Consider the following 26,911-nt stretch of genomic DNA (forward strand, 5'->3'; position numbering starts at 1 on the left):
CACAGGCCACTTCTTCAGACCCTTGCTGAGGTGGTTTGAATGAAAATGGCCCCCATAGGCTCATATATTTGAATGCTTGATCCTTAGTTGATAGAACTGTGCAGGAAGGATTAGGAGGTTTGGCCTTATTGGAGAAGGTGTGCCACTGGGGTGGGCGTTGATGGTTCAAAAGCTCACATTAGACCCAATCTCTCTGTCTCTGTCTCTGTGTATCTATCTATCTCTATCTATCTCTATCTCTATCTCTATCTATCTCTCTCTCCCTTACCTGTGGATCAGGATGTAAGCTCTCAGTACCATGCCTGCCTGCTGCAACACTCCCTACCATTGATGGTCATGGACTCATCCCCTGAAACAGTAAGCTCCCAATTAAATGCCTTCTTTTTGAAGTTCCCTTGGTTATGGTGTCCCTTCACAGCAACAGGGCAGTGACTGTTGCTTCATGCAAACACTGGTCCTCTCACGATTTCCCTTCTCTTTTATGCAGTGTTCTAACTTTCATGGTTCAAAGACTTATTTGGTGTCTCTCCTCTATTAGATCATAAGCTCCTTGAGAAGAAGAAATTCATCCTCCTGAGAAACAAATGTAATGAATGCTTCACCCTAGCAGGTGCCTGATATATTTTCATTTGAGTGGAGGCATAAATAGAATTAAAGTGGGCCCGTCTAAATGTCCATCTTAAAAATAATTCACGGGCAGTGGTGGTGCACGCCTTTAATCCCAGCACTTGGGAGGCAGAGGCAGGCGGATCTCTGTGAGTTCGAGGCCAGCCTGGTCTACAGAGTGAGTTCCAGGAAAGGTGCAAAGCTACACAGAGAAACCCTGTCTCGAAAAAACCAAAACACCAAATAATAATAATAATAATAATAATAATAATAATAATAATAATAATAATTTAGGCCTAGGAATTTGTGCAAACTCTTGGAAGCAAAGGCTTGAGTGCATTGCAGGAGGGCAAAGGGAAGAGAGAGGAGACCTGTTGGAAGTGTTAGGAGTAAACACGGATGCCTTTTTTCTGGGCAGTGAAAGCGAAGTTCTTAATGGAAGATGATCCCAATCAATAGCGCCAGACAGCTGATTTATATAATGGCATCAAGCTGAAGTAGTGGTCTTTCTCTGCATAGTGCTGCTGTGAAAGGGGAAAGGCTGCCGACCCGGAGACTCCACAAGTAGATCTGTGGCCATCTGTCAGCGTTCATCAATATGTTCCCCCATCAGCGAGCCAGAGGAGAACTCCCAGAGAGCAGCTTGCAGTGGGCTGGATGCTGAAGATGCCAGAGGGGGGTTAACACTGGATTTGGGCTGCTGAGGTGGGGCTGCCACTGAGCAGGCACCCAGTGTCGGGAGCCCAGCCTTTGGCTCCGAGTGAGAAGGTAAAGAGAGTGGGAAGCCGGAGGCCTGCACACCCAAAGGAGACATCTAAGCGGCAGCAGCGAGGACAGAGTGAGCTTGATCCCAAACACGAGCCAGGTGGAACCCGAGATGTCATCGCTGGTGAAGGAAGACTTGGAGAAAAAACTGTTCAAGCCGCTGGCGCAGAATCTCTGCGAGTTTATTGAGATCGAGTTCTCGGTCCAGGACAGGTATTACCTCTGTGTGTCAGGTAAGTAGCGCTGCTTTCTGGTATCATTTCAAAATGCAAAGAGCTCAAAGGGGAATGAATAAGGAGTATAGAGGAATTGTGTCTGTCTTCCTACCCGGCTCAGGAATGCATAGATCTTCTTGAGGGTTTAATTAGCCAGGTTAAGGAATGTGGAATGTATATTCTACAGACTTTTAAAAGCGCTAAGGTGAACGTTATATATATTAGACGGCATTAATGATTCAGAAGAGAAACTGGGTCTGTACTTTTCTTGGTTTGATCGTTTTTTTCCCTCCAATCTTTTATCTAATTTGCTTCACAGCATACAATTTTGGTGTATGAAGAAGACTCACTTTTAAAAATCCAATAGCACTCTGAGTATGATTAAATGCATCGCAGAACCAAGTTATACAGCCATTCCCAATGCCTTTCTGTCTGGAACAGATACAGAACCTTAGACTTGTCCTCCTAGGACCTATTGAGACTTTCTGGTGGTTAATTTTGAAGAAAGAAATTCTCTTTAAAAACATTCTCTTACAGAAAAATATTACCAATACTTTGATAGTAGAAATTAGTTCATGAAGATAGAACTTTACAGATGAGGGAACAAGCTCTAATGTAGAGATCTGAAGTATAAAGTTTTTAGTAAAATAAGAATTTCCTTCCTGTTTTTAAAATACAAGAAAATTGTCTGTGAACCGGCTTTTGCATTAATTAAGATTTTCCAAACCTTTTATGAATTTAAATAGAAATGTTTGTGTTGTTATTGAATTGGGTGTGCAGCTCCCCCTTTTCCTGGCCCAAGCCTCCCGGTACCCTTCAGGGGATTAGGAGAAAAGAGATCAGAAAGTCTAGTGTTGGCTGCAGATGTTCCTTTTGAAAGGCAAACACCCATTTCCTATAGCTCATTATCTCTGTCCTGCTGAAAACTGGTTTAGAAGAGCATTCTAAACATGTCAGGAGGAAGCCAAGCATCTTTGGGGAAAGTTCTAAGAATTCTTTAAAAGGTTATAATTTCTATTAAGTATACAAGTATTTATTCAACAATAAGCATAGTAATACTTATCTAATGCCTAAGCTTATTATACTACACATATGAAGTATGGGGATTTGGCATGTCAACAATGTAAGAGACTTAATCGACTCATGAAATAAATTATGTAAAAAGGTAAATTAAAATTACTTAACAGACCACATTGCATTCTCATCACCCAATCCCCGAATCAAAAGGTATTTTTACCCACTATGCTAAAGAGGATGCCCATTCTAATAAAAAATATAATAATTTTTACCTGTTATGATGCCTGCTTTATATAAGTAGCTTCTCGTTAGGTAGCATTGGCAGTATTTTAAAATAAAAAGTTTTAAAAATAAAATAGCCATGGTAAGTTATTAATCTAATTTACCAAACATATCTTAGTGACTCCCTTCAATAATTACATAATTAACTAAACTTGTTTTATATATATATATATATATATATATATATATATATATATATATATCCTACAATTAAACATTTGGAAAATATTCAGTGACTCTGATGTGTGCTAAGGAAGTCAAGCTCTTCTCTAGATTAGGAAGACATGATTTCATGATATTCCACATAAAGTTGACACATTAAGCCTTGTTAGTTTCTCACTTTCATAGCTAGACTTCATGTCCATCAGCCTGGGAGCACTTTCCCAAAATGTAACACTTTATTTTAAATGACCATTACAAAAACATTTCAACCAAACAGCAGTTTGAATGATTCTTGACAGTCCGAAGAGTGGAACCATGCTTTACCTGGAAAATATCTATTGACATGAATCAAGAGTCACTGGACACTTGTTGAAGCAGATGATTCCATACTTGAAGCACTGTCAATCTTCAGGGAGTAGAGGTCACATGATTGCCTCTTCATCTTCTTTAATCCAGTGGTTCCTATTTATGAGATCCATTGGTCCAGAGTAGTCATATTCCATCATGCATTTTTCTGATTAAAGAAATTAAGATATTTAACCATGGTTGAACTTCCTTCTTATCTGAGTAGGGTCCAACCTTTGCAGTGGTCTCAAAACAGGAACTGTTTTCTATTAAATCTTGATGATTCTATGGCTGATATCAAAATAAGACACCATAAACTCAATGTCCCTATCAGTAGGTAGCTACAAAGTACATTGGACATTCCCTGGGACCTACATCCTTTGCATCTCAGGCTCTGCGTGGTGATTTCTCCCTGGGACTAGTTTATCCCACCATAATACACCACTGTTCCTGGCAGTTAAAAGCAGTATCTTCCAGTGTAGGGAGGAGCTCTGTTTCCTGCAGGTGTGAGGGGGGAAAAAAGTCATATGTGTAAGAAGAAGAGTTTGATAGCCTGTGTTGTAGCATTAGCCAAATTTGAATGGGAAGTAAAAGGATGTGGTGGGACAGACCTGGAAATTCTTGACATGAAATCTTATTATAAAGTCTGGCCCTGATTTGTTGCCTATCAGCCGTGAAATTGGAGATAAGATAATAATCTTTTGTGACCTTATTGCTGACATCTCTAAAATAGAAATAAAAACAGAATAGTTACACATATGGAATCATAGTGGCTGTGAGAGCACAAAGTCCCACCATGGAGTGGGGAGGTGGCTAGGAACCCCTTCTCTAGCTAAGGAGCTATTGGCAAATGATGGCTGCTGGAAGACTGAGAGTCAGCTCTCTTTAAGGGTATGGCCCTTGGTGGGTTGACCATGCTCCAGCGGACGGCCACATATCTAAGAGCGTATGGGCACCACAAATTAACCTCCTTAGTTAACGATTAATTAATCATCTAAAAAAGGTGGAAGGACACAAAGTTGAGTGGGTAGGTAAGGTAAGGGGTGAATCTTGGAAGGGTTGGGAGGGAGTAAATATGATCAAAATACATTGTATGATAGTCTCAAAGAATTAATAAAAATTATAAACACCTATCAGGTGCTCCCCTACTATTCTCCCTCCTGAATTTTTATTAAAGGTAGTTTATTTTTTAAGCAGGTAAAAGTAGGGCCTTAAAAGAAGCAGCTTTAAGTTTTAAAATATGTAGAAAGATATTTAATGTCAACATATATACTGGGTAGTATATATATATGCTGTAATATATATGTAAATACATATGTATAGTAAAAATAAAATATACTATAAAGACTTGATATACTCTGTTACCTTTTAAATTATGCATATACTCATATATAGATTATTTTAAGTGTTCTTATATTTTTAGGAAAACATTTTTCAATCATGGGTATTTTCTTTAATAAAAACCACTTTATTGTAATGAACTCCCAAATGAAGACAGCATGCAGGTAGATTAAGGCACCCACTCAAACAAATACTTGGCTAGTCCCAACTCCACATTTTTTTATATTTCTTTTTCAATTAAAAAATTGTTTTCCACACAACATATTTTGATCATGTTTTCCCCTACCCCAACTCCTCCCAGATCCTCTCCACCTCCCTACCACTCAACTTTATATTCTCTTTCCTCACACTCTCTCCCTCCCCCCTTCTCCCCACCCCTCCCTTCTCTCCCTCCTTAAAAAAAAAAAATAAGAAACAAAAAAGAAAATTAAAACAAATAAGCAAAAGACCAATAAGACAAAAAAATAGCAACAAAATTGGAGGTGGAAGTCTGCAAAAAATACCACTGAGTTCATTTTGGGCTGGCCAACTACTCCTGGGCCTGCCTGGACCATGGTTGATACACCCAGTGAGACTCCACTGGAGAAAACGGATTTTCCTTTTGCCAGGAGGCATCAATTGCAGATAACTTCTGGGTTGGTGGTGGGACCCCTTGTCTGCTTCCCCTCTCAATGCTGGGACCCCTTCTAGCTCAAACCCGTGTGGGTCCTCTGCCTGCTGCCACAGTCTCTGTGAACCTCTCTTCATTCCCGTGAACTTCTGTACAGCAGGAGTGGCCATTCTGAGGCCATGGAGCTTTCCTTAGGGTTTTACATTTTCACTGACAGTTACATTTTTATGAGCTTATCTGCCACAAAGAAAGAAAGGAAAATGACAGAGTTGAAACTAGAAAAACATTTAGCTTCATATCCTCTTTCATGAATCGGGTGTCTTTGGCCTGCATTGTGTCCTTCCTTGCAACCTAACATTACCCTTTCTTGGTCCCTTTTCTAAATATTATACTGGGCCCGTTTTACAGTTGTTTACTTAGATATATTTAGAATGAATAATATTGTGAGGTCACCCAACCTCCAAGAGAATAAAACACCTACATGTTCTCCCTGATGCTGATCCTAATCTATAATATAGACACTCCTAAGTACTAATCTGAAAATAAGTGATACTTGTCAGAGTTATGAGGACTGAGTGTTTTTCTATTTACTAGGTTTTGATGCCACCCAGAACATTTTTCTTCATGATTCAAAGAAAAGAAAACTTTAGTCACATCACTTATGAGTATTACATAAAATACTATGCAAAGGAAGCTGCTTGGAAGTACTTTTCAAGGCTTCATTCAGAACCCCTGGGTAAATGTGTGACTTCCCAGGATCTTATTCACAGAGAGCACAAATCTAAAGAATGTTTAAAACTTTCAATTTCACTGAGTAGCTTTTGAACACTAAATTGAGAACAGTACTGCTAATTGATGATTATTTGTGAGCATGAAAGTATGGGATACTATTTTGAAAAGTTTTCATATACATAAAACTGTTATCATCATGCCAACATAATGAGACTTGGGCCATAATATATCTAAGCTGCCATGCACACATCCTTTGCACAGAACAGAACACAGGTAGCATGTGTATTTGTTTTCATTCTGTAATATAACTATGGATATACTTGATTCTGCAACAGTATAGAAATTTGTGGCCCCAAAAAGAACACACTTGCAGAAATTATACTTGGAATGCCCTTTCATTACCTATTGTTTAAAAGGGGGGATTAATACAGAGTTGATTTATAAAACAAATGTACATCTTACTAAAATTGCATACAACACAAAAGTTATCATATAACTTGGTTACAATCAAAGTTATGATATGTGAAATGTTGTCTATCAAAGTAAATCTCTCTCTCTCATACACACACACACACACACACACACACACACACACACTTATAACTGTGTACACCCAAGTACACATGAAATAAATAAATAAAATCAACAATACACACTATATCCTCATCAGTTAGTTACCTGAGACAGATTTTCCCAGTGGTTAATTTAACACTTTGGAGATATAAATGTACACATATAGATATACACAAAATGATCTGCCAATCCAAGCCACACCATTTGTAGCATGCACAGAAACTTTGAAGTTTTGAAGAAGGAAAACTGCTTAATCATTTTCATTAGTAGGATGAACTTAGTAGATTAGATGAAAGGGAGAGCTGTGAGGTATGCCTACTCAGACTCAGGCAGGAGTTCATTTAATGCCATTTCTGTGAATTATTTCCTGTCGTCTTCAGGCAGATGAGATGTTTTACAGATGAGGGAACAATGATCATGAGAAGTTAAGTAATTAGCCTAAGGTTACAGATAATCATTCCAATTCTAAACCCAACTTCTTTCCACTTCACCACACTTCTAACCGAGAAGAATAACTGCACCTCTTAGCACGTGAGTGCAGAAACTTCAAGAGCTTCCTATGTGCTTGCTCATTCGTCACTTCTTAGGGACAATAAGGTCAAATTACAGTTGCTCAAGATCACCCACCAGTAGATGGCAAACGGAGAATTGAAAGCCAGGTCCATTCGCGTTTACTTTTATACCATGTGGCTTTCAGTAGGTATGCTGAGAATATTCTAGAAAGGAGCTGATTAAACAAACCTGTGTAAATACCACTGGATAGCTAATTTTGTTTCTTTGACACTTCCGTTTCTACAAAATCAGTTTCTTTCTCTTCCACATGTCTTCTATTTCTATAAGTTCACCAATAACATAAGCCCTAACTTGCTTAAAGCCAATCATTTTAACTATTCTAAAGGCCCACAGTGTGGCCTGAAATGGATTTTATAAAGATATTTCTAGAAAAATATTATTTGAAAATATGATATGATAAAATCAGCCATAGCCATCTCAACAACCACAAGGCATTAGCAATAGAGTGTGACATTTCACTGAGGCTTTTAAAAGTATTTCATGATAACTTCTTCCATTATTTAATTTAAATGATGAAAACCATTACATAACATCAGATTATAAAACAAAAGAACCATCTATTTATTTAATGCATTTCTGGGAGGCTTAATTGTGAGTTTCACGTTTCCTCGATCCTGACTAATTATTTTAAATCAATGACTGGTCCTCTTTCCATTAACCTCCTAAATACTGGTAGCTCTTTTAAAGGTGATGGAAAAAATTCCTTAATGACAAAGCTTGCTTTAAAATTAAAATAGTGATAATGACAAAGATTGGAACTCTGAAAATATGTACTGAAATATAAAGCCTGGAAAAATTAGAATAAAATCTTAAATCCAGAACAGGCTATTTCTACAGTTCCCCAGAATTGTAGATATTGCCCCAAACCATAGATATCACCCCTAAACCATAGTTTCAAACCAGGTTCATAGATATCATCCCTAAACCATAGATATCATCCCTAAACCATAATTACAAACCTGATCCTCTAAGAGAAAATAACTCTCTAACATTTACACTTTGTAAAACGCAGTTGGGTTCTTAAGACGATGTGACAAGTTTCCATTTTCCAGCTGCATTAATGTGGAGACAGCCACTTAATTCCAGCTGGCAGCAAAGCTCAAGTGTGGAAATTAGGGGTTGGGTCAACTCCAGCCTCAGCAGACTCCTTTGGCTCGTGGCTAAAGAGAACTATTGGAAAGTCCTTAGCACTAAGCAGGCCGTTTTGTCAAATGAAGGAGGCTGTTCTCCTTCTGCACTACATTGTCTTGGAAAAGCTTAACTTTCAGACACATCCTTACATTTTCTGAGTTTGGTATTAAGCTAATGACCACGATTGTAAGAAAATTTGATGACTGGTAGGGATTATCTTCTTAACATCTTTTCTCCTTTCCCTGTCTCCAACCCATCCTTTATGGAACTTTCCCAAAAGAGTGTTTTAATGTTTGCATAGCTACTCAAAAGTGCTGAGGATAAGTGACTGTTGAGTGCTCGGTCCTAAACAGGACATGGGTACACCCCTTTCAAGGGTCAGGGGATAGCAGGAAGGACAGGAGATTCAAAGAGCCAGAGGATGAGGAGGTATACTATGAAATACAGTCTTCTGAATGTTGCATGGCTGTTGCATTCATGAGCCTGCCACAGCTGTGGCTACCTGTACAACACACACACACACACACACACACACACACACACACACACACACACACACCAAGAGAGTAGGAGGTAGGGCTAGTCAGGGAGAGGAAGTCAGTAGGAGTGGAAGGGGCATAAGACAGGTGATGGGAGTGAATACAATAACATACATTGTACATGTATATGAAACTAACAAAAATAAAATAATAGCTGGGTGGCGGTGGTGCACGTCTTTAATCCCAGCACTCGGGAGGCAGAGCCAGGCGGATCTCTGTGAGTTCGAGGCCAGCCTGGGCTTCAGAGTGAGTTCCAGGAAAGGCTCCAAAGCTACACAGAGAAACCCTCTCTCAGAAAACCAAGAAAAATAAAGTAAATATGCAGAATATAAGATATCATGAGGTAAATATATTTAATTAATACATTACCTAACTGCATATATTGTATATATAATTAATATAAATTATGTTTGCTATCTCAGCACTAAGAAGGTGGAGACAGGCAGATTCCTGGGGCTCCTGGCCAGGCAGCCTCACCCACTCAGTGAGAACAACCAGTGAGAAACCTTGTCTCAAAAAGGGAGGCTGAGCAGGACTGATACCCAAGGTTGTGTGTATGTGTGTGTGTGTGTGTGTGTGTGTGTGTGTGGAAACTCTGAATAAGTCTAAAGAATAAGTATCTTTACTTGATTAAAAAAAGAAAATGTTCTAAAATTTAAGTCGTGGCCTCTCTATCTATTTAAAGCTTTTCAGTGACACCCTCATGTGTACACAGTTTTCAGAATAATGTCTGAACCTATTCCAGGCTTTCAGGAACTAACTCCTCCCTGGCCTTCTTCCTACTGCCTGTCCACCTTCTTGCTTCAGGCCAACAATGCCAAAGACTTGCCAAGACTCAGAAGTGCCGGGTGTTTGGGGCCTTTGCACCCATGCATTGCTAAAATTGCCTATATCCCTTTCTTCACTCTAGTAAGTTCTGTTGCCTGTGACAACTCAGATTCCTCCCTCTCTGAGCCTTTCCTCCTGCACTCAGATAGTCGGCCATGCTCCTCCTCTGTTGTCCTGGCCACGCCCCTCTTCTATGCCCTCGTCCCACAGAGCCTCCTCCACAACGCTGTTCGCAGCCCTCTTAGCATATTTTCCTCTGAAGCCTCCATTCTCTGCAGGCGCAGTGAGAGCAGGAAGGGTGCCTTATGGGAATTCATTATTTTTTTTCAATTCCTAGCACTGTGCTTGATTCACAAGGGACATTTAAATATTTATCGGCTTAATGAAGTGGATGAGTGATTCCACAGTCGATCAGCAGGCTTTCATAACTCGTAGACTATGCCGTGGGATTTGCTCCCTGAAAATCATACTTTTGTACGATGCCCAATTACCTCTCCAAATCTCTTTACCCCTGTTGTCTCTCCGCCCCTCGACGGCTGGTGAGACTGCAAGCTGGGGCAGTAACAGTCCTGATGGCGGACCTCCTAACTCCACAGACACAACTGCCTCCTGGTGGAAGCTGTAAAACCTTCAGTGCCTCCTCTTCAGCCCACCAGCACACTCCTTGTCCTCTTCTCTTTCCGTCTTCCTAGGCTAACATCTAGGCCAATGTGCATGAGTCTCCTTTGGGGCTAGAGAAATATAGACGTGCAGAAACAGGCCAACTTCTCACAATGTCGGGAAGATCCCAGAGTCTCGGCATCATTGGCTCCAAGTTAAGACCTGTATATAATTGATGTCTTCTCCAGACCTGCGCCTCAGTTACTTCCTCTGTCCCCAAATATGTCATCCCTTCTCTTCAAAATTCCTAGAATGTGTGGTTTGCATCATACCCTTTAGCCTCTCTTCCTACTAGCTTTTAGAATCCTACCTGGCCCAGGGGCCAGCACACAGCATACATGCAATCTGTGTTAGTGCATGGAGTCCTCCTTCTCCAGTCACCATAAAGAAACAGCCTTCAGGCAGGAGTTAACAATCTTCCTCAGATTCAGATTCAGACCCATGCCCCTCTGTCTCACCTCAGGGAATCCACAGGATTAGCCTCAAACTCTGAGCTATTCTCATTATCTGACTTCTGTGGCATCGTGACATTGGGCCTGCCTCTTCCTCTCTCCTCCAGCCTCTTAGCGATCATCTTTTCTCTCCACTCTCTCACTTCTTTCCTCTGAAAATGTCCCCTTGAGTCTCCCCTGGAAAACCATTCCACAGACACAAGTCTCAAATCACTCCAAGACTGGGAAACTCCCATCTCAATCCCTCCAGAGGTAACTTGCAGACACTGCACGTGTACATCAAATGCATCCCACTGTCTGGCCCGCATCCCATCCCTTTCCATTTGGACTCACTACCGTGGTCTGCTTTCCACAGTGTAGCATCCTGATCCAGTGTCATCAAAGCCTCCTCTTAAACTTCGCTTCAACTCGTTGATTTGTTTACCACCCACACACCATTCTGAGCCTACCACCAGCCATTAGCAAACTAAATAAAACCCTTCAACCGTAAGTGTCTACTGGCGACTCATTTGTGTACTTCAACTTTGCCGTGTGAGTCTGTTTTCCTCTCGTGTCCCCTTTCTAGCACCAGTGAGTGACCTTTATTCTCTGGAGACGAATTACCTCTGGTAAACCACACTGCAGTGGTGTCAGGATTTGACTCCAGGACTCTGCACAGCAGAGTCCCCCTGAGAGCCTTGTCTCCCCCAAGGCCCTTCAGCTCCACTTTCTTCTCTAATGAGTCCTGTGCATTGTGCTGCCAGAGAAATTCCTGCACAGGACACCATGTTATTAAACCCTGGCTCACAAAGGGAAGGGGGCTATTGGCTAGGTCTCACTGTAGGCGCTTGCACAGAACACCTGACCCAGTAGGCGCTTGCACAGAACACCTGACCCAATGCCCTCATGTTGGACTCGTCAACTGGCTCAGACTCTCTTCTCTAGGAGGCGGGACACACTCGGTTAACTCTGACATCACGGTCACTTCTGGATTCCCCAGATTTGGATTCTCCAGAGGATGGATGCTAAACATCACAACTCCAGAGTAGTTCCTGCTTCTTTTGAAGTCTAAAGTCATTCAACACATTTTAACAACTTTCCAAACCTAGCTAATCTTATTGTCCATCATGTGTTAATACCAACCACTCTACACAGTCCACTCTCTTCCCTTTACCTGGTAAAATTCAGCTTCCGCTGTCAGCTTCCTCATAGAGTCCTCTCCTAGAAGTGCCCACATGGTGATCCTCTAATTCCCCACCAGATGGCCTGCTCGTGTCACTCAGTTATGACGACGAGCATATTGTAATGTATTGCTTTATAGCTACATGGCTAGAAGGTCACGTGTCTTAGTGTGTTTTGTGCTACTATAACAAACTACTGGTGACAGTAATTTATAAAGAACAGATTCATTTCTCAGAGTTCTAGGGGGAGATGAGGATTCCAAGGTTGAGGAGCTCACAGCTGGTGAGAGCCTTGTTACATCATCTGTAGTGGAAGTCAGAGAAAGAGTGTGGGAGTGGGAACAAGAGAGGAGAAAAGAGAGGCCGATGTTAGACCGAGCATCCTTTCATTAGGAACATACTCCCACAAAAGCTACCCTACCCCTGCAATAGCACCATTGATCCATTTATGAGGGCTCTGACCTCATGACCTAACCTCTTAAAGGCCTGGCCTCTCAACATCGTCGCAATGCAGATGAAGTTTCCAGCACAAGAACTTGGGGGACACACTCAAATCACAGGAGCCTGCCAAAGGAAACCTCCCAGAACCCAAGGAATCTTTTCCCAAAACAAATTCCAGTCTCACTCAAGAAGACACAATCAGCTTACAACCTGCCAGGTGACATTAACCATCTGCAAAGAAAACTCCAGGCATCTTATCGCCTCTGCCACCTCCTTACAATAACCTAGTAGATATGACCCGTGGATAGTCCTGTCCTCCTACTGAAATCCTGAGCATCAGAGCAGAAACCAGGTTTCTCCCTTTTCTCCCTGTGCCACTTATAATCTATGCAGCAAATAGCAAACACTTGCTAAATACTGAGTAATTTTTGAATCATTGATAATTTTAATAGAACAACTCAGTATTCCAAAGAGACCAGAGACGAATGATTTCAGGGCCAGGAAATTATTGTTCTCATTAAGTATGGAAGGATTTCCCCCATGCCTCTCAAAGTAGAATAATAACACCATCTGTGCTGGTGGCACATTTTGAACACTAGAGTTGGAGAGACATGGGTGACAATCTCAAACGTTATCAAACAAGTCACTGGAAGATGTGTCACAGGCACGTCTGCATTCAATGTTTCACAGCAGATTTAGAAGTGTCGCTCTTCAATACTGAATTGCTGTATGAGCAGAGCTGTTTGCTATTCATACCTTATTTTCTCATATGCTCATCAACTAAGATTCTGACTTGTTCTAGTGCACATTTTGTCCTCGACTGTCTGCTCGTGCTCAGCCTTTTATTTTCTGCCTCACCACAAAGCCCAAAGCAGTTCAAAGTGCACTGCTCAGTGTTCTGACAGACAACTGTCACAAAATAAAGTTAATATCTTGAACAAATTTGGAAGCATGTTGTCAAAAGTCCAGGTTACACTGGGATTTATATTAGGAGTGTACTTACAATTTGGGTACAAGGTCATTAAATAAAAAGGAGATAAATAAATACTGCAATGTGACTTGGAGAATATGTAAAGTAAGAGTTTGTATAAACGAAGTCTTTTTTCTGTCCTACAGTGACCAAAACTGATGAAGTAAAAATCATCATGGTGAAGCACTACAGAGTAGGCCTAGATGAAAAGTACGAAGTAACAAAAAAGTGGTCTTTGAATGATCTTCAAATGATTGATGGAAAAGAAGCAGATACCGTAAGTGTTAGCATTCTATAAAGGTAGCACAGGATCGATACACTGGAGATCGTTCCGTTCGATGTCCTGCTTTATAGATTCTTGGCATGTCCGAAGTGTTAAGATGACATTATATTGTTCTTAAGTGGTATGGATTAATTTCCCAAGATGATCTACACTGGCTTTTATGATTTGCTTTTATGAGTTGGAATCTGAATTTTGTCTATTAAATCTAAAAGCATCTTTCCTAAGCTCTTCTTGACAGGTTAAACACAATCTACCAGTCAGTCCTACAACTTTAAATGCAACTTTTTCCAACAGATGACATTTTCAAGGCCACCCTCTCAAACCCAGATTTTTTTTTTTTTTTTTTTTTTTTTTGGTTTTTCGAGACAGGGTTTCTCTGTGTAGCTTTGCGCCTTTCCTGGAACTCACTTGGTAGCCCAGGCTGGCCTCAAACTCACAGAGATCCGCCTGGCTCTGCCTCCCGAGTGCTGGGATTAAAGGCGTGCGCCACCACCGCCCGGCTCAAACCCAGATTTTTCTGGTTAAGTTTTGGGAATTCCTTCCTTCTTTAGGCCATAAACATTTGATGTTGCCATTGACTCATTGACTGTTCCAGTCAAAGTGTCTGAACTTTGTCATTTTCTGAACCATTATGCATTCTGTTATTAGCTTTTAGGTCACCTAGAAATATCACTTTTAAAACTGAGTATATTTAAAACTGACAAGACTCTTGGTAAAAGAATTGGGATATTGTCATTGTTTTGTGTCCTAAGTACTCAAATTTTCTGAAAATATATTTTTACCTAAATGTTGAGGACTTAGAAACTGATTAAGCATATTATGGCATGTCTATAATTAGATTAGTTTGTACACAATACAAAATGCTAAACCTTAGATTTTACACATAAGTATACATATGAAACAACTTTAATAATAATTCCCTAAGTGATAGTGGTACAAATTTTGAGCTATTTTTCTCATTATACTTTTTGGCACTTACCAAATTTTTATATTGCATTGACTCTTAATGAGAAATCTACAGCAGGTTTATCAATCTGTGGTTTAGAAATTAGCCATCCACATTCAATTTTAGCCCATTTGTCTCTACTGCCTCATTCTCAAATATTACTTATGTCATAGTCATGTCTGCTGAGTTTGGCTGGTATCTGGGAACATATACATGAAGCCTTCTTCCATCTGAAGCATTTAACTGTGTTCTATTTCTTCCCTACTTTTCTTGGCCTCTAATTCCATTGCAAAATTATTGATTATCTCCTTTTCAATTTGAAGATCATGGTCGTTGAGAGTGAACCAGGTAAAAATGGAAAAATCACCCTTTCTGCTTCTCTCATTACTTAAGGATCTACCTGCCATACTGAATTGCTAGGAGAAACACTGTATTATCCAAACAGTCATTCTGCTAAAGACTTCTCTTCCTGGCTCCTCTGGGAATGTCTACCTTTCTCTTGGGGTTGAATCCTCAGGAGTAAGTACTTATTGTGATTTTTATCAATAGCAATGATACAGTGGTGATTTTTATCACTGGCACTGATACAGTGGTAAATAGAGCAATTTCAAGCCAGTTGTCACTTTTAAAATGGAAAGGACTGCAATTAAATTCAATTTGTAAAGCAGAAACAAAAATAATTTTGGATTTGGAGACTGACTAGTGTAACCAGAGATAGGCTGCTGTACCAAAGGTGGGTTGGGCTGACTGAGGTCTCGGTTCTAGTCCTGGCTCTGCCGGTAACTACATGGGTCACCTAAATGTCACCTCTTCGAAAACTATTCCTCCAATTTTATACAAAAGATTATTACAAATCCATGAATTACCTTATTAACTGTAGAATTTTAGTAGAGAAAAAGAGGAGAGTGGGGAAGAAGGAGAGAAGGAGGAACAGATGCTAGCTCAGCCTTCGATTATCAGGCTAAAGGAAAGTATCACTCTTTTCTAAGTATTTCAAAGACATGAAAGATTTTCCCCACATGATGAGGGGCAGGAACTGGGAGAGAAAACAACCTAGAGGCACAACCAGTGTGATTTCCTTCGGCTGAGAGTCTCTGTAATTGTCCTTCAACTACTACAATGACGGCGAGACAACAGTTGTTGGGTGTGACTTGCAGAGTGTTGCCTTTGAAATCACTGCACCACTGTTGGTCATTCATTTTGTTCTGTAAATAGACTCGTACTAGGTAGCTCAAGCTGTCCCGGGACTCATTATGCATCTCCTACTGGCCTCCCAAGTGCTAAGAGTGTAGACATGTGCTACTATGGTCAACCCATATATTACTTTTATAAAGCACTGGTGTGAGTGTAAGTGTGCTTGCCCATGTGTACGTGAGGCTGGGGGTCACTTTCAGATATCTTCCTCAATTGCCCCTCCATTTTTTTGTGTGTTTGTTTTTTGAGACAGGGTTTCTCTATGTCCTGGAAGTCACTCTGTAGACCAGGCTGGCCTTGAACTCAGAGATCTGCCTGTTTCTGCCTCCCAAGTGCTGGGATTAAAGGTTACGCCACCACCATGTATGCAGGCTGTTCCCTGCTTCTCTTTGAGGCAAGGTCTCTCATCAAACCTGGGACTTACTGTTTTTGGCTGGACTGGACAGTATAGTTAGTACCAACAATCTCTGGTTATTGAGCCTTTGGAATCCTCCTGTCTCTGCTTGCTTGCTCCTTCCCAGCACGAGTGTTACCAGTGCATGCCACCATGCCTAGCTTCTTACATGAGTGTTGCGGATTTGAACTCAGACACTCATGCTTGGACAGCAAGCACTTATCCAATGAACCACCTCTCCGGCCTTTAGTCTAGAGCTTGGTTTTGTTTTGTCTTTTAAATATTGATTGTATAAACTAAGGGAGTATTTTAATGTAAGTATCAAAGGCTGGGCAGACCTGAAAAAGGGACCATCCATTTATTAAGCTGTGTACCAGCAGCTTATATAACTGATCTCACAAACATGTCACAGCAACTCCATCTAAAATGATGGTCTAAAGCAGTGGTTCTCAACATGTGGGTAAAGACCCTGTTAGTAAAGACTCCCTCACAGGAGTCGCCTAAGACCATCAGAAAACATAGATATTTACATTATGATTCATAACAATAGCAAAATTACAGTTATGAAGTAGCAATGAAGATCATTTTATGGTTGAGGGTCACCACAACATGAGGAACTTCATTAAGGGTTGTAGTATTAGGAAGGTTAAGAACCACTGATCTAAAGGGGAGGGCTGTTAAATCAGATAAATAATTTGCACATAGTTGTGACAGGAACTTAAAGATCATTAGTATTCTTGTGTGGTTTGGACCTTGCCAGTTTTTTTGTTATTTAGGGCAATGCTTGACTCCATCCCTCCTTTCATAGATGTGCTCACATCAGCCCAGCACACATCTGTTGAGAACTTACTAGTTGCAATAGATAAATACTAGGAATGCAAAACAAATAATGTGCACTCTGACCTCCAGGCTAGTTAGGAGCAGGGCAGAAAATGTATTTTGTGAATGGAAATGTGTTTTGGACACTACTACAAAGCATTGCCTTTCCTATTGATAGCAGCAAGGATTGTCATGATTTTAACACATAACAAAAAAATCACTAGAAACAGCAAGAGCTATGTCAGTATTGGATTTTTTTTGTCCATATCTGTCAAACGACTTCATGGCTCTCACTATTTGCCAAAGCTTACTCCACATTGTTAACTTCAAAGTTATCAAGTTGGTAAACTGCAGTGTCAAAGGGTGGTTAGCCATCCAGTATGTCTCCATTTGCTTCCAAAGTAGTGTGCAGGACCGATTTCTTTTTTTTAATTTATTTTACATACCAACCACAGATCCCCTTCTCATCCCTCCTCTTGCTCCCCACCTCCCAATCTACCCCTTATCCCCTCCTTCAACAGAGTAAGTTCTCCCATGGGGGCGGACAGCTAAGCCTGGTACATTCAGTTGAGGCAGGACCCAGCCCCTCCCTTCTTCATCAAGGGTGAGCAAGGCTTCCCACCATAGGTAATGGGATCCAGAAAGCCAGCTCATGCACCAGGGATAGATCTTGATCCCACTGTCAGGGCCTGCTCAAACAGAAGGGACTGATTTCTTAATCCACATAGGGAGAAACCTGTGGCTCCCTCCAGAAGTATACAAGAGGATTTGTTCTCTTCTTCCATCCTTACCCATCCTCTAAAATGTACTGGAAAGATGTGATAACTACACATTATATGACGTTTTATTTATACAACTGAAAAGACATGGATGTTCCAAACAGTCTTTGCTCCTGTTTGCTTTTTCTTTTCCTTTCATTGAAAATAGACTTTTTTTTCTCATATAATACATCCTGATTATGGTTTCCCCTCCCTCTACTCCTCCCAGCTCCTCCCCTCGCTAAATCTAGACTCACTCCCTTTCTTTCTCTCACTAGAAAACAAGCAGGCTTCTATGGGATAATAATAAAACAAAAACTAACGCATCAGAATTGGCAAAACAAACAGAAGGAAAAGAGCCCAAGAGAAGGCACAAGAAACAGAGATCGATCCACTCGTTCGCACACTCAGGAATCCCATAAAAACACTAAACTGGAAGCCATAATATATACTCAAAGACACTAAAAGGTAAAAAGATAAAATATAGATAAAAATAATAAGATTCTTTTTTTTTTTTTTAAGGAAGAGCCCTGACACAATGTAAGACAAAGAACCTCCACAGATGACTTGAGTTCATTTTTCTCTTGGCCATCTACTGCTGGGCATGCAGCCTACCCTTAAGAGCAGTTTGATTCCCCAGTGAGACTCCCTTGGGGAAGCCAATTTTCATTTGCAAGTGGTTATCAATTGGGGATTCTCCTAGGATCCCAACTGGTATGGACCCATACAGGATCTGTGCACGCTGCCTCAGTCTCTGTGAGTTTGTGTGTGCTTCTATCATGTTGATTTAGAGGGCCTTGTTTTCTTGGTGTCCTCCATCCTCTCTGGTTCTCACACTTCTTCCACCTCCTCTTCCTCAGGGTTCCCTGAGCCCTGGGAGGAAGGATTTAATGGAGACATCCCGTTTAGAGCTGAACAAGGCACTGATCTACGATATAGCAGGATGTCATTAGAAGTAATTTTATTACTAGGTTTGAGGTTTTTGGGGTTTTTTTGGGGGGGGGTTGTTTGTTTGTTTACAGTAGTATTTGGTTTTACCCTTGGCTATCTACTCTCAAGTTCTTGGTCACAATGGCAGTGTCTGGTATGGGTTTCATCTTGTGGAGGGAGACTTAGGTCAAATCAGATATTGGTTGGTGACTCCCACAGACTTTGTGCCACCATTGCACTAGCATATCTTGCACGCAGGGCATCATTGTAGGTCAAAGGGTGTGGCTGGGTAGGTGTTAACATGTCTTCTCTGGTAGCGCGTAGAGTATCTTCCTTTAACAAAGACCCTAGAAGGTAGGGGCAAAGGCTCTATGTAGACTCCCCTCTTCTCCACGTTCAATGAGTTGTGTAAGCTTTGTCTTCAGCAATTGGGGCCTTGAAATCAGTTTGTGGAGAGCAACCTATACCTAGTCTTGGTGACAGCCTGGGTTGTTTGAGGATTTCTATGGGACCTCTTTGGCCAATAACTCAACTATATGTAATCCAGTCATTGAACTGGAAACTTCATTTGGTGACAAGAGATGGCCAGTTGCAGTTCCATCTCCCCATTATTTGGTGACTTAATTTAGATCACCTTCATATATGTATATATTTTAGGAAGCTTCTACTGTAGTAGATTTCCATGTGACCCCCAAAATGACCCTTAATTTTAGCTATCTCTCCTCGTATTCCCTCCCTCATCCCCTCTTTCCTTTCTGTCTCTACTTGATCCTCGCATTCCAGTCTCTGCCCCACCCCGTCCATAACTATCTATTCTATTTCCTTTTCCTGTGGAGATTTATCAGTCTTCAACCCCCAGTCTCTTACTCATTACCCAGCCTCTGTGGTTCTACAGATTGTAGCTTGAGTATCATTGACTTAACAGTTAACATCCACATATAAGTGAATATATACCACATTTGTTATTCTGGGTCTGCATTGACTTACTCAGGATTCATTTTTTCTAGTTCTATCCATTTACCTGCAAATTTTATGATTTAATTTTTTAATGGCTGAGTAATACTCCATTGTGTAAATGTACATTTTCTTTATCCATGCTTCTGCTAAAGGACATCTAGGTTATTTCCAGTTTCTGAATGTTATTAATAAAGCAGCAATGAATATAGTTGAGCAAGTGTCTCTGTGGTAGGATGAAGTATCATTTGGGTGAACATCCAAGAGTGGTATTGCTGGATATTGAGGTACGTCCATGCCTATCACCCTGAGGATTCACCACACCAATTTCCATAGAAGTTGTACAAGATTGCACTCCTACAAGCAATAGAGGAACGTTCCCCTTGCTCCACTTGCTCACCAGCATGAGCTGTCACTTGTTTTATTGATCTTAGCCATTCTGACAGCTGTAAGATGAAATCTTAAAGTAGTTTTGATTTGCATTTCCCAAGTGAGTAAGGATATTGAACATTTCTTTGAGTGTTTCTCAGCCATCTTGAGTTTCCTCTTTTTAGAATTCTTTGTTTAGATCTGTACCACATTTTTTAATTGTTTGTTTTGGGTTGTTTGTTTTCTTCATATCTAGTATTTTTAATTTTTTAATATATTTTAGATATTATCCCTCTATCTAATAGAGGAGTTAGTAAAAATCTTTTCCCATTCTATAGGCTGTCACTTTGTCTAACTGAGAGGGTCCTTTGCCATGTAGAAGCTTCTCGGTTTCATGAGGCCCCATTAATTAATTGTTGATCTTAGTACCTGTGCTAATGGTGTTGTGTTCAGAAAGTTGTCTCCTGTGCCAATAAGTGCAAGGCTATTCCCCACTTTCTTTTCTATCAAGTTCAATGTTGAGGTCTTTGATCCATTTGGAGTTGAGTTTTGTGCAAGGTGGTAAGTATAGGTCTATTTGGAGTCTTCTACATGTAGCCATCCAGTTTGACCAGCACAATTTACTGAAGGTGCTGTCTTTTTTTCTGATGTGTATTCCTGACTTCTTTATAAAAAATAAGATGTAAATGGGTGTGTGAATTTATGTTCTGGGTCTTCAGTTCAAATCCATTGATCAACGTGTCTGTTTTTATGCCTATATCATGCTGTTTTTATTACTATAGCTCTGTAGTACAACTTGAGATCAGGGATGGTGATACCTCCAGCAATTCTTTTATTATTTGGATTGTTTTGGCTGTCCTTGGTGTGTGTGTGTGTGTGTGTGTGTGTGTGTGTGTGTGTGTGTGTGTGTTTCCAGATGAAGCTGAAGATTCTTTTTCTAAGATCTGTGAAGAATTGTGCTGGAATTTTGATAGGGATCATATTGAGTCTATAGATTGCTCTTGGTAGGATGGCTATTTTTACTATATTAATTCTACTTATCCATGAGCAGGGAAGGTCTTTCCATCTTCTCATATCTTCTTGAATTTCTTCCCTTAATGTCTTGAAGTTTTTACGATACAAGTCAACTTGCTTGGTTAGAGTGACCTCAAGATTTTATACTTTTTTGAAGCTATTGTGAAAGGTGTTGCTTCTCTGAACTCATTCTCAGTCTGTCATTTGTATATAGTAGTAGCCTTACCGATTTTTGTGAGTTAATTGTAAACTACTTTGCTGAAAGTGTTTATCAGCTATAGAAGTTTCCTGGTGAAATTTTTAGGGTCACTTATGTATACTATAAAATCATCTGCAAATAATGATACTTTGACTTCTTTTCCAATTTGTGTTCCCTTGATCTCCTTCAGTGTCTTATTGCTCTAGCTAAGATTTCAACTACTATATTGAATAGGTGTGGAGAGCGTGGACAGCCTTGTCTTGTTCCTGATTTTAGTACAATTGCCTCAGTTTTTCTCCATTTAAGTTGATGTTAGCTATTGGCTTTCCGTAAACTGTCTTGATTATGTTGAGGTATCTTTCTTGAATACCTAATCTCTCCAGGACATTCATCGTGAAGAAGTGGTGCATTTTGTCAAAGGCCCTTTCTTCATTTAATGAGATTGTGTGGTTTGTGTCTTTCAGATAGTTTATATGGTAGATTACATTGATCTATTTACATATGTTGAACCATCCCTGCATCTTTGGAATGAAGCCTTCTTGATCATGGTGGATGATCTTTTTGATATGTGCTTGTATTCAGCTTGCAAGTATTTTATTGAGAAGTTTTGCATCTATGTTCATAAGGGAAATTGGTCTGTACTTTTGTTGGGTCTTTATGTGGTTTGGTATCTGGGTGACTATGGCCTCATAAAACTAAGTGGGCAATGTTCCTTCTCTTTCCATTTTGTGGAAAAATTGAGGAATATTAGCATTAACTCTTTTTTGGAAGTCTGGTAAATTCTACACTAAAACCATCCAGCTCTGGGATTTTTTTCTGGCAGGGGAGGGACTTCTAATGACTACTTCCATTTTACTAGAGGTTATTGGTCTCTTTACATTGCTTATCTGGTCTTGATTCAACTTTGGTAAGTGGTATGTATCAAGAAGAATTATCCATTTCTTTTAGATTTTCCAATTTGGTGGAGTACAAGCTTTTAAAGTGTGTTCTTATGATTCTCTGGAGTTCCTAAGAATATGTTACTATGTCCTCCTTTTCAGTTTTAACTTTGTTAATTTACATCCTCTCCCTCTCTCTCTCTCTCTCTCTCTCTCTCTCTCTCTCTCTCTCTCTCTCTCTCTCCCTGCCTTTTAGTTAATTTGGATAATGGCTTGTCAATTTTTTTTCTCAAAGAACCAATTCTTTGTTTCACTGATTATTTGTATTTGTTGTTTGTTTGTTTGTTTTGTTTCTATTTTATTGATTTCAGCCCTGAGTTTGACTATTTTTTCGCTGTCTACTCCTCTTGTGTATGATTTCTTCATTTTGTTCTAGAATTTTCAGGAGTGCTGTTAAGCTGCTAGTATGAGATCTCTCCAGGTTTTTATGTAGACACTTAGTGCTGTGAACTTGCCTCTTAGCACCACTTTTACTGTGTCCCATAAACCTCGGTATGCTGTGTATCCATTTTCATTGTATTCTAGAGCGCTAACTTTTTTTAAAAAAATTCTTTCTTGACCTATTTTTCATTCAGTAGAGAGTTGTTCAGTTGTTCAGTTCCATGAGTTTGTAAGCTTTCTGTTGTTAACATTCAGCTTTATTCCGTGGTGGTCAAATAGGATGTAAGACGTTACTTCAATTTTCTTGTATCCATTGAGATTTGCTTTATGTCCAAGTATGTGGTTAACTTTGGAGAAATTTCCATGCAGTACTGAGAAGGTATATTCTTTTGTGTTTGTTTGAAATGTTTTGTAAATATCTGTTAGGTTCATTAGGTTTATAATATCAGTTAGCTCCAGCATTTCTCTGTTTAGTTTTTGTCTAGATGATCTGTCTATTGGCGAGAGTGGAGTATTGAAGTTTCCCACTATCAGTACATGATTTAAGCTGCCATTGTGTTTCTTTTATGAACTTGGGTGCCCTTGTGTTTGGAGCATAGACATTAAGGATTCCAGTGCCCTCTTAATGAATTTTTCCCTTGATGAGTATGTAGTGTCCTTTCCTATCTCTTCTGATTAGTTTTGATTTGAAGTGTATTTTGTCAGATATTAAAATGGTGACACTAGCTTGCTTCTTAGGTTCATTTGTTTGGGATATCTTTTTCCATCCTTTTACCCTGAGGTGGGGTCTCTCCTTGCTGTTAAAAATGTGTTTCTTAGATGCAGCAGCAGGAGAGATCCTGTTTTTTCATCCATTCTATTAATCTGTGTCTTTTTATTGGGAAATTGAGACCATTAATATTGAGAGAGATCAAGGAGCAGTGCTTGCTGATTCCTATGATTTCAGTTTTGGGGTGTAAGTGTGTGTTTCCCCTCTTTTGATTTGCTTGTCTGGGGTTATTTATTCCTTGTGTTTTCTTGGGTATAGTTAACTACTTTAGTTTGGAGTTTTCCTTCTAGCACCTTCTATAAGGATAGATTTGTAGATATTGCTTAAATTTGGTTTTATCCTGGAATGTCTTATTTTCTCCATCTACTGTGATTGACAGATTTGCTGGGTATAGGAGTCTGGGCTGGCACCTGTGATTTCTTAGAGTCTGTAGAACATCTGTCCAGGTCCTCTATTGAGGAGTCAAGTGTAATTCTAATAGGTTTGCATTTATATGTTACTTGGTCTTTTTTCCTTGCAGCATTTAATAGTCTATTTGCTTTACATGTTCAGTGTTTTGATTATTATGTGCTGAGGGGAATTTCTTTTCTGGCCTAGTCTGTTTGGTGTTCTGTATGCTTCTTGTACCTTGATAGGCATCTCCTTCTTTATCTTTTTTTTTTTTTTTCCGGTTTTTCGAGGCAGGGTTTCTCTGTGTAGTTTTGCGCCTTTCCTGGAACTCACTTGGTAGCCCAGGCTGGCCTCGAACTCACAGAGATCCTCCTGGCTCTGCCTCCCGAGTGCTGGGATTAAAGGCGTGCGCCACCACCGCCCGGCGGCATCTCCTTCTTTAGGTTAGGGAAATTTCTTCTATGATTTTTTAAAAATATTTTTTGTGCCTTTAACCTGGGTTTCTTGGATGTTTCCTGGATGTTCTGTGTCAGGGGGGTTTTAGATTTAACATTTTATTTGACTGGGGTATCTACTTCTATCATATCTTCAAAGCCTGAGATTCTCTTGCCCATCTCTTATATTCTTACACTGATGAGGCTTGCCTCTAAGGTTCCTATTTGGGTTCTTAGGTTTCAGTTCCAGATTTCCCTCAGTTTGGGTTTTCTTTATTGATTCTAGTTTCACTTTCGGGTCTGAAATCATTTTGTTCATTTCCTTCCACTGTTTGTGTGTTCATAGATTTCATTAAGAGATTTATTAATTTTCTCTTTAAGGACTTCTATCATGTCCATAAAGGCTAGTTTTAGGTAATTTTCTCATGCTTCAGCTCTGTTGTAGTACTTAGGGCCTACTGTGGTAGGGCTGCTGGGCTCCAATGGAGACATGTTGTCCTGGCTACTATCTATTGTGTTTTTATGCTGGCATCTAGGTATCTAAGTTTGGGGAGACTGTAATTCTAGTTGCTGAAACCTGGAATTGTCTTTGCTGGGTGGGTGCTTTGTTCCTTGGTTTCTGTTGCCCTCTCTGGTTCTCAGTAGAGTGTGGTGGCTGTGTGTTGCCTGGTAGGAAGTTATTCCAGGAGCTGATAGGTGTGGTCATTGGGGTTTCCAGGTAAATGTGTTCCTAGGTATTGGGAGTTGACACTTAGGAAAGGGGATAGACTAGAGAGGGTTGAGGGGGTCCACAGGAGGGAGGAAAGCAAGTTGTTCTGTAGGAGGCATGTAGGTCCTTATGCTCACAGATAAGCACTAGGGGAACCAGGAATGTTAAACATGCAGGCTTCTCTCTTCAAAGGGAGAAATGTATGACCTGTTTTCTACCTGGTTAAAAGTCTGATGACTTTTGCGCTGTGTGGCCCAAGATCACACCAGATCATCCCCCAGACCCTTACCTTGAGCTCCCGTTTCTCAGTCAATCTGTAGGACCTGTCTTTATGAAAGATATCACTTATACTTTACAGTTTCAGTGTAGCCACGTCTCAAGCTTTGATGTACATCAAAGTGGGATGGAGTTAATTATCACTTGAAACTTTTTACCAAATAGTGCTGTGTTTAAATATGCCTAAAATAAACTACTTGATGTCACTCTCAATGTTTGAACCAACACTGGCTACCAAGTCGGGTTGAGCCGAACTGCCTTCACGTCTCTGGGATGGTCACCCACATTGTTCCCCCAGGGTCTGCTTAGTCCCCTGGGAATGGAGGCAGAGAGTGAAGAAAGGCCAACAGCTAGTTTGTTACAGAGCTGGGGAGGAGACTAGAAGAGTGGATATGGAGGAGAGAAGGGAAAGTGAATATTTGAAGCTTGCCTACCGTCTTTGCTGGCCTACTTGCTCCTCTGGCAGGCTTGGCTGGCAGGTTCCCAGAGAAAGCCTGCTGGCCTTGTGGGCTGGGATAACAGGGGAGTGAGGAAGAGGGTTGGAGGGGAAGGTCTGCATGATCCACTGGAGATGGGGGCGGAGAAGTGTGTGGGGGGGCAAAGCAGGTGGTCTTCTACAAAGATGGTGTGAGACTGGGGATTGTATTTGGAGGAGAGGAGGGAGTGGTGGAAATCTGTACTTAGCTACCTGCTTCCCTGGCCAGAGTGGCCTGCAGGTTCCCAGGGAATGCGTGCTGGAGTTGGGGGCTGGGGTGAATTAATGCATTTGGGGAATGGTTAGAGTGGAAGATCGTGTGGTCCACTAGAGAGGGGAGGAGGGGAGGGAGGTGGCAGCAGGTGGTCTGCTGAAGAGCTGGGGATGAGTCGGGTAGACTGGATTTAGAAGAATGGAAGGAAAGGTGAAGATCTGCAGCTAGCCTGCCTGCTTCCCTGGCCAGAGTGGCCTGTGGGCTCCCAGGGAATGCCTGCTGGAGTTGAGGGCTGGGATAAAGCAAAGATTGTGCTGTTGACTTTCAAGAAGTGATTCCATTTGGCTCTCCTAGCTTTGGAAAGCTGATCTGTAGATTTTAGAAATATATCTGGTACTAATACTTTACAATCAATAGGCACAGCCAGCAGACCATGGGAATCCTGGAAATGACTTTGAATAGAAAGTAAACCAGTTCTCTCTCTCTCTCTCTCTCTCTCTCTCTCTCTCTCTCTCTCTCTCTCTCTCTCTCTCTTCTAGGACAATCCGTTTTTTGACCTGCACTTCAAGAAAGTCTACAGCTTGGAGGCCTACAGCTGTGCCTCTAAGTACTCCTTTGCTCGAACAGTGAACAGGCTGAACCATGTGTATCTTAAGAAGGACTTACACCTCGTGAACTTTGATTCAACTTACATTAACGATGACTCCATTTGGTCCTCCAACAACAAGGACTGCCTGGTCCTCATGAGAATATGCTTTTATGCTTTCAATCTTGTGTGCTTGTCCCTGTGTCCCCTGCCACTTTGAAGATGTAACCCAAAGTCCTTCATCAATGTCTGAAGAAAATGTCTCTCCAATTGAATACTGATAGTCAAAAGTTTGTTTTGCCTCTTCCTCGATGGCTGTTATTTATACTAAAATAAAATGAGGCATTGTGAATTGCAATGAAATGTGTTTTGGTGCAATTGTTCAGCAGTTAGGACACTTTGGGTCCAGTATGTTCCATGGTAACTTTGGAAGTGTTGCATGGTTTGGGCTAAATTAGAATCAAGAAAAAACTTTAA

General features: G+C 40.6%; 1 protein-coding gene across 1 annotated transcript; it reads left to right on the forward strand.

Annotated features, from left to right (window-relative positions):
• The first annotated feature begins 1,483 nt into the window (after positions 1 to 1,483).
• Exoc1l (exocyst complex component 1 like) lies at positions 1,484 to 26,654 on the forward strand. The gene is made up of 3 exons (XM_059275001.1): positions 1,484 to 1,604; positions 13,549 to 13,679; positions 26,388 to 26,654. Exons 1-3 carry the CDS (start codon positions 1,484 to 1,486, stop codon positions 26,652 to 26,654), a joined length of 519 nt encoding a protein of 172 aa, XP_059130984.1.
• Positions 26,655 to 26,911: the final 257 nt, after the last annotated feature.

This window comes from Peromyscus eremicus, chromosome 10 (genome assembly GCF_949786415.1).
Source record: "Peromyscus eremicus chromosome 10, PerEre_H2_v1, whole genome shotgun sequence".
Lineage (NCBI taxonomy): Eukaryota > Metazoa > Chordata > Mammalia > Rodentia > Cricetidae > Peromyscus > Peromyscus eremicus.

Coding starts and splice junctions, on each gene's coding strand:
- Exoc1l (XM_059275001.1), top strand. CDS start 1,484: ATGTCATCGCTGGTGAAGGAAGACTTGGAGAAAAAACTGTTCAAGCCG. Junction 1,605..13,548: donor GTATTACCTCTGTGTGTCAG/GTAAGTAGCGCT, acceptor TCTGTCCTACAG/TGACCAAAACTGATGAAGTA. Junction 13,680..26,387: donor ATGGAAAAGAAGCAGATACC/GTAAGTGTTAGC, acceptor TCTCTCTTCTAG/GACAATCCGTTTTTTGACCT.